General features: G+C 35.7%; 1 protein-coding gene across 3 annotated transcripts in view; it reads left to right on the forward strand.

Annotated features, from left to right (window-relative positions):
• Lyst (lysosomal trafficking regulator) overlaps nucleotides 1-12,806 on the forward strand; it is a 196,083-nt gene that overhangs the window by 95,810 nt on the left and 87,467 nt on the right. For 2 of the 3 annotated variants that reach the window (XM_052157710.1, XM_052157708.1), the window contains 6 exons: nucleotides 507-684; nucleotides 2,945-3,114; nucleotides 4,165-4,395; nucleotides 5,940-6,106; nucleotides 7,095-7,238; nucleotides 10,896-11,087. In XM_052157710.1, coding sequence (XP_052013670.1) covers nucleotides 507-684; nucleotides 2,945-3,114; nucleotides 4,165-4,395; nucleotides 5,940-6,106; nucleotides 7,095-7,238; nucleotides 10,896-11,087 — 1,082 coding nt within the window. Of the gene's footprint in view, nucleotides 1-506; nucleotides 685-2,944; nucleotides 3,115-4,164; nucleotides 4,396-5,939; nucleotides 6,107-7,094; nucleotides 7,239-10,318; nucleotides 10,475-10,895; nucleotides 11,088-12,806 lie in introns of all 3 variants that reach the window. The other variant, XM_052157707.1, reaches the window with a different exon arrangement.

Genomic DNA, 12,806 nt, shown 5'->3' on the forward strand with positions numbered 1-12,806 from the left:
CCACTCCCCACTTCAGGTTCTCTCTCTGTTGTTTTTTAATAATTCACCAAGTCTATTTTGTGCATACTCATGAGTATGTTGGCATCCAGTGGAGAGTGGTCAGCCTACTATGGGCCACACCCTTAAAAAACCGACCTTAGAAGCCATCGGTTGTCTATAGATGCCTGGTTAGAGGTAAAGAATAGTAGGCTTCTCCTTCTTCCATGCTGGACTATTGACTTAGCAGTCAACAGTCTGGTTGTGCAGGACCTTGATATTTAACTTCAAATAGTTTAAGTAACATATGTGGTAGTGAGGACAGCATTTTAGTATACAGTCTGCTGGGAAAACCTCTATCTTGCAAGGCAAGTTAGATAATCATATTTAAATTAGGAAACATTTTTTAAACCTTCTGAGCACCTGTTTGGACATGTTAAAGTTGCAGCTTGTTGGAGCTCCTAGGGTTTTGCTCCTGTGGCTTTCTTTCTGTTGCTGTGGTAGTGAGACTTCCCTGGTTTCTGTTACAGTGTCATTGAAGACTGTTTGATACCTATCTGCTGTGGATTATATGAGCTCTTAAGTGGGGTTCTTCTTGTCCTGCCTGATGCTATGCTTGAAGATGTGATGGACAGGATTATTCAAGCAGATACTCTTCTAGTCCTTGTTAACCACCCATCACCTGCTATCCAGCAAGGAGTAATTAAAGTAAGGGCAAAAACTACATAAGTGATGTCTCATCAAGAATATATGAGTATGTGTAATTTAAGTTGTTTAGTATATGTTAAGACTTAAAGCTTATTTCATATTTAATAATAGTGAACTGTTGGACTTAGAGAGATGGCTTAGTGGTTAAGAACATTGGGCTGCTCTTATAGGGGACCCAGGTTCAATTCTCAGCACCTATATAGTGACTCACAGTCATCTGTAATTTCAGTTCTAGGACATCTGCTACCCCTTCTGCAGGCACCAGGAACACGGTGTATAGACATGCATGCAGATAAGATACCCATACACATAAAATAAAAGTTAAAATTAAAAATTATTTAAAATAGAACTCTATAGTTTTGTTATTTCATACTGGCATTTGTGTGTAGTATTCAATTTAATCTTAAGTATGCTTCATATAATGATTTATATCAATCAGTTTACCGCTATAAACAGTAAGTCTATTTTACAAAAATTATAAGATTCATGTGGTTTATTGGATATTCTTTCCTGCAGTGTAGTATCAGTTTTTGAACATTTAAGTCTCAGCTCAGTTATTTCCTTTTTAAAGAGGTCTTCCCTGATTACCATATCAGATTACTTCCCTCTAGTCATACTCTTTATTTATTCATGTATGTATATATTCATATATTGTCACACTTTTTATCTTTTTAATTTATTTGTACACTTGTTTTTAATCACTAATGTGATTGTAAACTACACTCATCTACATTTGTCCATATGTTGTACTTACTAAGTATACTGACAAATGAATGTTCAATATGAATAGCTTCCTTTAGAAAACAAACATATTAAAATGCTCTTTTAAAGATTCTTATTTCTTTAGTTTTTCTGGATGTAGGTATTGTTTAGTTTCTTGTAGTTCTAGTATAAAATTGCTATGGAGAATATAAAGGGAGAATAATATAAGACCCTGCATTCAGTACACTTATTTTGTACTAGAAGAAAGTCATTAACCTTGCTATGTTTGACATCAGGGATTCTGTGATGAAGTGTGCTGTGTGCAGTGGCAGTGCTAAAAAGAAGAATGGGAGCACAGGGAATGTAAGCCATTCTTTGGAGAAAGGGAAGAAGGAATCTTGTAGTGGTTTGTTGTAAACTTAGTTAAGTCTAAGGAAGGTAGGAAAAAAAGATGTGTGTTTGGGGAGACTCTTCTGTCTCCACTGTGAGGACTGCCCAAAAAGGAGGGAGAAGAGCAAGGTTACTACAGAGCAGCCCAACTCTTCAGATACAAATACCTGTGATAGTGAGTTACTAACCTTTCAGTACAGCAGCAAATGCAGGAGCTCATGACCCGGACTTTAGCAAACCAGAGGACATAGGTTTGAGACTTTTGAAGGAGATGTACCTTCATATTTATGTATGGGGATCAATAATAGTAAAAAACAAGAGGGTATTTTGTCTTGAAATCTAGGGGGATGGTTCTATGGTCCATCTAAATGTAAAAAATGGGGTAAAAGTAGCTTTAGAATAAAAAGTAATTAGTTGAGTTTTACATGTGTTGCATTTAATAAGTTAGAAAATGAGGACTAGCAAGGTCGCTTAGTGGGTAAAAGACATTTACTGTCAATCCCAACATGAGTTTGATCCCTAGGACCTGCACAGTAGGAGTGAACCAACTCAACCTCTGACTTCCACATGTGCACTGGAACAGCCCCTTTACTCCCCACACACAAAATAGAGAAATAAATGTAAAACATTTCTGTGAATATATATATATATATTTTTTTCTGGGATTTCTATTTTTTAAAAGGTGGAATAAGGAGAAAAGGGTGGAAATGAAGTTTAAAAATGTGGAAATTTGACTTGTGCTCAAGATCTGACAGGAAGGTCTCTCAAGAGGTCTAGTGTGTGTGTATGTGTATGAGTGTGTGTGTGTAAACTCACATGTGCACAAATCTAAAGGAAAAAAAAAAAGCAGTGCACTGGTTTCTTTCCCTTTGAATTAGACATAACGTTTTACTTACACTCAGTCATGGCTGCCAGTCTACAAGGCCCTCTGCTCAGCCTCAGAACATCCTCGAGAAATGCACCTGCAAGCAGTCCCCAAGAGAGAATTACCACGAGCACCACAGGCTTGCCAGTTAATTTCTCTGTGCAGGTGACATGGCTTTTAGCTTTCTCTGTTTGTGTCTGTGTATGTGAATAATAGGTAATAGCTTATAAATATAAGAATTATATAAGTCTGAATTGTATATATTAAATGTTAACATCTAAATGGTATCAATTTTTTCTTTAGCTGTTACATGCATACATTAATAGAGCATCGAAAGAACAAAAGGACAAGTTTCTGAAGAACCGTGGCTTTTCCTTATTAGCCAACCAGTTGTATCTTCATAGGGGAACTCAGGAGTTGTTGGAGTGCTTCATTGCAATGTTCTTTGGTCGACCGATGGGCCTGGATGAAGAGTGAGTTCTCTGCATCATAATTCAGATCCTTTGTCTTAAGTATAAAATTTAGTGATTATTTTGGGTCTCAGGAAATGTCAGCTATAATCATTTCCCAGAATTGATTTATTATTTGACATATGATGTACTATTATTACTTCTTTCTTTGTATTTTACTCACTTGTTAGAAACTAGAAACTTAAGTGGAGTAGAAAATGAAAGTGACAGAGAAGATTTAACATGTATTACGAACATGAGAAAGTGATCTAAAAGGAAGGTGGCCCCTGTAATCTCAGTGACATGGTATCTGTGACCCATGCAAGACTCCTCAGTCACTCAAAGCCCTCCCTTGGAATTTCTGAATGTGCTGCTCATCACTGAGATTTGACTTTGGAAGAACACTTAAGGATTAACAATATGTGCAAAGATAAAAGGAAAAGAATCACTGAAACTAACAGTTTGGCACATTTTTTTTCTGCTTGATAGAGAAAAATATATACATCTTTGGTGTGGTACACCAGTTCAGACCTTGGTGAACTTAAATTATTTACTGTGGTCCTTTTATGTATGTGTGTATTGCTGGTGATCAAATCTAGGACTTTACATGTGGGTATATCCACAAAATACTTAAATTGTTGTACCACAGAGGCAAGTAGTTTTAGGTCAGGAGTGAGAGATTTGATAATTTTTGATAGTTACTTTTACTAGCTCACTGTCACTAAGATAGTTTGTAAACTAATAATTTTCCTTTACACTTGTTATAGTCCCACACAGCATGCATTTTTGGATACAAGATGGGATGAATTCAATGAGTCCAATGGATGAATGCAAATGAGTCCACTGAAGTTATGAAACTGTATACATATTTCACCTGAGTGTTTATGCATTTATCTTAGGTTTTGCCTTATTGTAAACTATAATCTTTTTTTTAATTAAGAGTTATTTTTCTTAACACTGTTTTTTGATAATTTCAATATCAGATTTTAAAAACAGCTTGTGGTGTCAAGCATTTATTCCCAGTTTTTGATTGATGACTTCTAACATGCTTTTCACTATGTCTTATTTATACAGATTTGATCTGGAGGAGGTGAAACACATGGACCTGTTCCAGAAGTGGGCTGTCATTCCAATTCTGGGACTAATAGAGACCTCTCTCTATGACAATATACTCTTGCACAATGCTCTTTTACTTCTTCTGCAAGTTTTAAACTCTTGTTCCAAGGTAGCAGACATGCTATTGGACAATGGTCTACTCTATGTGTTATGTAATACAGTAGCAGCCCTGAATGGATTAGAAAAAAAGTAAGTTTTAAACTGTTAATTAAAATTACATGTGATAAGATTATTAGAAGGGGAAATAGTTAATAGGTTACCTTAAAGAGTTGGGTTTTTTTTTTTTTTGTAATGTTTTCAAATAATTTCTTTCCCACAGAATTAAATTAACTTGGAGATAGCATGTTTTTCATCACTTTGAATAATGTTTGGTTAGGAATAGGATGCTTATCTGACCTGTGTTGGGTACTCAGACTTGAAGACAAGGCTACTCTCTGGCATGTTTATTAGGCTTCCACAGTTTGTCACGTAGTTAAGCCCCACCAGGAAGAGATTAGTTAGGTCTACTCACTGATCTATGAGGAGCTCAGGAACAGCAGAGGACTCTAGCATCTCAGTGAACTCACTTGCTGGTGTAACACTGCCTCCATGATCAGTTTATAACAACAGAGAATATAGTAGCACTGCTAATACAAATTAATCTCTAATAGTCAAAAGTATGGTGGCAGAGGGCTTCCTGTCACTTGAGTTAAGAGCTTTGAAAAGTAAAATTTTAATTAGATTTTATATTTTTGGTCTTTTCACATCTGATGTATAGTTTACCATTTTTTACTAGCATACTATTAAAATGTGAATCTTAAGATACACCATCTTGTTGCATGCCAAAGCACTAGATGTTGTCATATTTTTGCTGAGTACAGAGCATATTTGTACCCAGTGATTGTTTGGGGCAAAGATAGATTTCTTATATTCACTAAGTTCAGCTTTAATTGGGCACTTATTGTTTGTTGGTTTCATGTTAAACATAAGGTATTATGTTTTCTCAGAACACTTAGACTTGGTTTTAGTTCAGTGCATAAAATTGGTAAAACTGGGAAGATACCTATAGGTATAAGGTTTGTTATAAAAGAAGTTTTTCCTAAAAATAAGTTATACTGATTGACCCTGTGTGATACTGTGTTAAGTTATATTTGACCCTATGAAAGTTATATTTCTATTATTTGGAAAAACTAAATATAGAAAAATATTTGGACCTGGTGTCATACACCTAAGTGGATCATCAAGGTTAAATTTGTGGGCAGAGTAACTGATTCATATTAATTGTGCGTTTATAATTGATTAATATATATTCAAGTTTATCCTTAATTTAACTTTGATATAAATTCAAGCTTATAATCCCTAAAATGACTTTCATTTATTTAGCTGAGCTGCAGAGAGGTTAATGGATTCTTTCAAATTCACTATCCCGTAGTATTGCTGCTGCACCTTACTCTTCACCCTTCATGTAGACTAAGAGCCTTTGTAAGTGTTCTCTTAGTATCTTGTGTCAATCTCTGTTGTTTATGTTGTTCTCCTAACCTGCCCTTTTCTCTACAAAACTGTAATTTCAACAGAAGGCAACATGTCTTATGTATGTTCCTAGTGGGCAGGGTATATTGCTTGCTATGTAGAGGAAACATGAACAGTTATTAAATCAGTACATGCTGGTAGCATACAATGTAACCAGTTCATTGTCTTAAGTCTTTACTTGTTTTGCTTATAATATCTTCTGTTTTGTTTTGGACTCACTTTAGCATTCCTTTGAATGAATATAAATTGCTTGCATGTGATATACAGCAACTCTTCATAGCAGTTACAATTCACGCCTGCAGTTCCTCAGGCTCACAGTATTTTAGAGTTATTGAAGACCTTATTGTACTTCTTGGATATCTTCATAATAGCAAAAACAAGAAGACACAAGGTAAGAAATGATTTTTATGGAATTTGCACATAGCTCTTTTACTGAAGGTTTAAACATAATTATGTGTTGGTATTAATTGTTATCAAAAGCAACCTTTAAGTTATTGAAGAAGTCATGAAGAAGTATGGAGAGGGTCCTGATCCTGGAAAGGATTGATCTAGCATTGGAAGGGAATATAAGGACAGAGAAAAAGAAGGGAGGTGATTGGAGAAGGGATGGAGAGAAGAAGGTTTATGGGACATATGGGGAGGAGGGATCCGGGAAACGGGAAATCATTTGGAATGTAAACAAAGAATATAGAAAATAAAAATATTAAAAAAAAGAAAAAAAAAAAGAAAATAGAGTGATTGATGGCTTGCTGTAATTAGTAGCTGGCAGTACATCACTGGCAGAAACAAGTACTTTTTTTTTTAACCAAGTATAATGCAAAGGCTTATGTTGAAGAATAATTAATGATCTTTAATTTTCTTTAATGGAAAATACTAAAGTGACTGCAACCTGAAAGCATGTGGATTATTGAAGTTTTTGCTTTATACAAAATTATTGGTTTTGAAAACAATTATTTAAAGTGAAATAAATTTATGATTTATTTTTCTATTCAAACTTTTATAGTGGAAAGTAGATATGGTGATATATATTCAAGAGGTGGAGGCAGGATGATTGGAATTTCAAGGTCACCTTCAGCTACATAGCAAGCTAAAGGCTAACCTGGGCTACAGGAAACATGTCTCAAAAAATATCAAAAAATTAGTAGAGACCATATGGGAATTTATTTTAGCATTATTATTAAATATAGCTTAGAAATCTAACATAAAGAGCCCATGTTGATGAAACAGTTTTAACTTATGTCTATGGCCTTTTCATTTAGATATTCAATATTATAGTTTGTGTATTAGATTATATATTTTAGATGTTAGATAATATATAAATTTAGTTAAAAGAGTTAATTATGATAGCTTGAAAACATCCCTATCTCTTTTGGGTTTAGATATGGCTTTGGCCCTGCAGCTTAGAGTTCTGCAGGCTGCTTTGGAATTTATAAGGAGCACAGCCAATCATGACTCTGAAAGTCCAGTGCAGTCGCCTTCTCCCCACCACCTTTCAGTGCCTCAGAAGCGGAGAAGCATTGCTGGTGAGGACCAAAATGGCACTTTAATAATTTATAAATTGAAGGTAGCTATACTGTATTCCTGTATTCTGATGTTATTTATACTAAAAATACTTTTCTTGCTGAGCATGGAGGCCTGCACCTTTACTCTCACACCAGGGAAACAAAGGCAAGTATGTTTCTAGAGTTTGAGGCAGGTCTAACATACTGAGTCTCTTGTGTCCAGGAACCAAGGAATTAAAACATATTTCTTGGTTTAAAAAAATCAAATTATAAAATCTCAGGAAGTTTTCTTCTTAGCAGAAACTGCTGTACCAGAAGAGGCTACATAGACTATGTCCATCTTTTTTCCTAATGGAGCCATCAAGGTTTTCAGGAGATGCATATGTGACCAGAGAGGTGTCTGTTGTATAGAGAGCTCTGACTTCTGTGAGGAATATGGACTTGAAGGAAGCGAAGTGTAGAACCCAGGTGGGGGCTGTGGCAGCAGTCAAGGTAGACTGTGGTAGCTTGTAGACAGGCAAATGCACACGGCATTGGAGCTTACTGTGAATTTTGTATGTATCATCAAAGAATAAGTGCTGATATATTTTCTACAAAACATGCCACTGCTTTTATAGAAACATAAACTAGAAAGGTAATAAAAACACCACAAACCTAGGATATATGTTCATGTTCAAAGAAGAACACTCCTCCACTGCTGGTGGGATTGCAAGTTGGTACAACCACTCTGGAAATCAGTTTGGCAGTTCCTCAGAAAACTGGCACAGCACTTCTGGAGGACCCTGCTATACCACTCTTGGGCATATACCCAGAGGATTCCCCAGCATGCAATAAGGACACATGCTCTACTATGTTCATAGCAGCCTTATTTATAATAGCCAGAAGCTGGAAATGGATACAAAAAATGTGGTGTATTTACACAATGGAATACTACTCAGCAATTAGAAACAATGAATTCACAAAATTTTTAGGCAAATGGTTTGATCTGGAAAATATCATCCTTAGTGAGGTAACCCAATCACAAAAGAACACACATGGAATCTAGCCACTGATAAGTGGATATTAGCTCAGAAGCTCAGAATACCGCAAACACAACACACATATCAAATCATTTTCGAGAAGAAGGAAGGAGAGAGCCTGGGTCCTGGAAAGGCTTGATGCAGCATTGTAGGGGATTGCCAGGACAGAGAAGTGGGAGGGGGTTGATTAGGGAACTGGTGGAGCAAAGTGGGCTTATGGGACTTATGGGGAGGGGGGAACTGGGAAAGGGAAAATCTTTTGGAATGTAAACAAAGAATATAAAAAAAATGTAGAAAATTAAAAAAAAAGAATGTAATGTTAATCCAGCTACTGCTCAGTATCTGTAGCAACTGTTGTGCACATACTTTGATATGTATATATATATATATACATACATATCTATCTATATATATACACACACATATATAAAGAGTATTTAGTATATTTCCTGTATTTATTCTAATATATGTAAAGACTTTTAAGTCCAAATCTTTCTCTCCTTGTACTAATTTTCTTTTCTTTTGTATGTTCAATGCTATGCAAAATTTTAAAGCCATGTGATAAAAAGCCCATCCATGGAAAATACTTCTAAATATGAAATACTATGTTTAAGTTATTCTAAAGCAACTTATAAAACATCCACGTAACTAAACTTATTGCCCCTCTATATCCTTCCTTGTTTAATATCTAGACAGTCTCTCTTCTTGCACCACTCCCCTATTGTACCTGTCGTCTGTCCCAGGTAAAATGAGCCCTTTTCAGATCTAACTGTGGTGCGCAGCTTCCTAAATGCCTTGAATCTTGTTTCCTAGAGGATGTAGACACTGCTATGTTCCAGATTAATCTTCCTTCAGCCTCACATGTGTGTTGTTCTGCTTGGCAGTCCCGAGTTCCTGTCAGCCTAGTGAATAGGACCAAATTCAATCCTTTGAGACACATATACAGAGGTGGGGAAGGGGGAGGCATGGAGGAGAAGAGGGAAGGGCACGGAGGGTAGAGTGATGGAGAGATGTTTTTTTCCTAAATGGTATCATACCCTACCAACTGTTTACAAAGTGACTTCTATTTTTAATCCATATAGACATCCTTTTACATTAAACAATACAGTGTTTGGTAGTTCCTGTATTGTGTGCTATGATCTTCTTCCCTAGCCTTTTTGCTTTGCTTTACTAATTTTTGCCATTATTGTGCAGTTTTTCAAGTAAAAAACCTCTATAGTATTTTAATGCATGAAGATAGAGGAAGTAAGTAGTAGGGTATTATTTAAAGTGACATATATTCATGTTAAGTGTCATTCATGCAGGTAGATGATTAGTATAATTAGTACACGAATGAAATTTGTGTTTAATCAGTAAAAACAATACCAACATGAATGATGCTTTATTCTTTGAAGAATGAGATAGGCATTGTATTTTATATTATTTTCCGTAATTCAAATAATATGTTCTTGACTTATTTATTTAGCCATTTAATAATTACTGAGTACCAGCCATGTACAAATTTCTGTTTTACCTATCTCCATAGAATAGGAGGAAGTGATAAAAGCATCTAAACAAATGTATTATCATAGTATCAGATAATGATAACTATCGTCCTGTGAGATAAGCTCTCCTTTGTTTTCAGTATATATCTTATAAACATGGAAACTGAGGCTTAGAAAAAGAAGCACACAAGACTTCCATCCATCCATGTGGCTTTAAAGCATGAGTGCTGAAGCACACTTCCACATTTACCAATACAGAAGGAGAGTCTTACTCAGTGTCTACTACCTTGCCATCCCTGGGTTATAATTGGATTATACATAAGAAATCTGTGGATAATATGAGGATAAGCCCATCTCAATGGTTAGGGATACTATCTGACAATATTATTTTATTATCTCTAAGAATTATTTTTTGTTTCTTTTTTACCTCAAAGATGACTCTAGCTGCCAAAATTATTAACTGATTAAAAATGCATAGTAGTGGACAATCTAAAAAAAAAAAACCTATTAAAACCTATCATAATTTAGTCAGATGCAAGTAATTTGTAAAAATGTTATTTATGGAAATTTATGTTTATTTTCATAATTCAAAACAAAGGTTCAATTCCAGTGAAGGGTTTTGTTACTCCTCATCCACCAAGACGTCACTTTGGTTCCTATGGTCAACTTCCGATGCCCTTCTTCAGTCCATTAAATCAAGACTCCCCCCAGCTCTCTCCTGGATGCACCACATGTGCGGTACCCCCCAAAGCAGGTGCAGTAAACCTAGGAACAGCACTCTGCCTCATTCAATCTGGGGAGGTGTTTCTCAGGAAATGCTTTCCAAATGATGGGTCTACCCCTAATCATTGTGCTGGCAAATCACTGGACTTGTATCTACTGTATTTTATCTTCATTCTCACTGACTGATTTCTTATTTGTCACTGTATAATTTTCCAAACTATAAAATTCAATGATAATTATCCATAGTACCATTATTACTAAATTATCATCTTCCTTTGTGGATATATCTTGTTATGTAAAACTGTTGATGATCTTGGAAAACTAAATCTTAATATGAATTAATTTTGTAATAAAAAGTTTTTCTTTTTATGACCCATAAGCAAAAGATTATAGTGAAAATAAGTTCATTGCTCATTATTAACTATGGCATTGGGTAATTTATACACTTGAAGGTCCTCGCAAATTCCCTCTGGCTCAGACAGAGTCTCTCCTGATGAAGATGCGCTCAGTGGCCAGTGATGAGCTCCACTCGATGATGCAGAGGAGGATGAGCCAGGAGCACCCCAGTCAGGCCTCGGAGGCAGAGCTCGCTCAGAGGCTTCAGAGGCTCATCATCTTAGCTGTGAACAGGATCATTTATCAAGGTATCCTAGACCCCACTCCTCCCTTGCATGCTGAGCCACAGGGGAAATAGATCCTATGAAAGTGAGTAGGTTTCCTTTCTTAAAGACAGCATCGGGTTTTCTCTTCTCAGTGACTACAGATTAAAGGAGCTTTAGGTTTGAGACTAGTATTTTACTTCTTGATGTGTTAAGTGCTAGTCTGGGTTGGCCATTGATTTTAAAACAATAGCTTTCAACTTTTCTTTTGACAAAGTAATAGATTCATAGGCAGTTAATAGAACTAATGTAGAAATCCATCAACTTGGTATCTAGTTTTTCCCTATGGGATCTTGTGATATTGTAATACAAAGTCCCTTTCAAGGAGACATGAATATGGTCAAAGAGGACATTTTCATTCCCACAATGAATTGTCTTGTTGCCTTTTTATGAACAAATCCACTTTTCCCTCCTCAGCCCCTACCTATTTCCAATTCACCCTCCATTTCTGTATTTCTATCATTTCTAAAATGTTTTATAAGACAGCCAGAAACAAGTAATTTGTGCCTGTGATCCAGGCACTCCAGGCACTCAGAAGCTGAGGTAGGAGGACTGTCTGAGCCTAAGAATTCCAGATTAACCTAGCAATACAGCATTAAAAAAATAGCGAGATGTAGTGGTGCAGGCCTTTAATCCCTGTCCTGGGGAGGCAGAGGCAGGCAAATTCTCTTGAGTTTGAAGCCAGCATGGTCTACATAGTGAATTCTGGGTTAGTCAGAAATACATAGTGAGAACCTGTCTTGGGGGAAAAATGTCTTATCTAAATATGATATTAAGTCTGTTGCCATTTTTATTCAGTGTAACTCTGGTGAGTTGTCCTGCTTATTTTGAATGTATCAGCAATCTATTCAGTTGGGGGTTTGTTTTATGTGATAGTAGTGCCATGATATGGATGTACCAGAGTCTATTTAACCATTTATCTGTTGAAGTGCATGCACACTGGTTTTAATTAGAGTTATTACAAACAAACTTCCTAGCAACCTTTATGTACAGTGAATATAAGCCTTTATTATCTGGGATAAACACTCAAGGCTCATTTCCTAGGCTACATGGCAGTTTTAATCTTTTCTGAGTGGCTATACCCTTTTATATTCCCTCACATCCACAATATATGAGTAATTCAGGTTTTACTTCATTTTCTCTAGTATCTGGAGTTATCTGCATTTTGTGTTTTCACCATTCTACTAGATGTATGGAGGTATCTCACTGTTGTTTTAATGTGGTGTCCCATGAAGCCAGTGTTAAGCTAATACCTAGAGCAATCATTAAGAGACCTACAAAAATTAACCATAGCAATAAAAGCACTATAGCTGCATCCTGGGGTGCTAGAGCAATAGGGACACAAGTTTGAGGCCAGGCATGTGTACAAAGCAAGCTTTTATACAAAGGAAAAAGTAACTCTATAGCTAATATTCAAACATATATACATTATATATAATATATATAATATTCACATATACATACATATGTGTGCACACATACACACATGCACACAAGATCACACACATATGTACACCACAAGCACGACTATATCAGGATTTATGAATGTTACCTAACTTTTTCATTCGGCCGTATATATATATATATCAAACCATCAAGTTGTATACTTTATATATAAAATATAATTTCTTAGAGTTAGGCCTTAATAAAGCTGAAAAAGTTAAAGCATATTAGAATTCTAAAAACTATTCAGGGTACTGGAAA

The sequence above is a fragment of the Apodemus sylvaticus genome, chromosome 14, assembly GCF_947179515.1.
Source record: "Apodemus sylvaticus chromosome 14, mApoSyl1.1, whole genome shotgun sequence".
Classification (NCBI taxonomy): Eukaryota; Metazoa; Chordata; class Mammalia; order Rodentia; family Muridae; genus Apodemus; species Apodemus sylvaticus.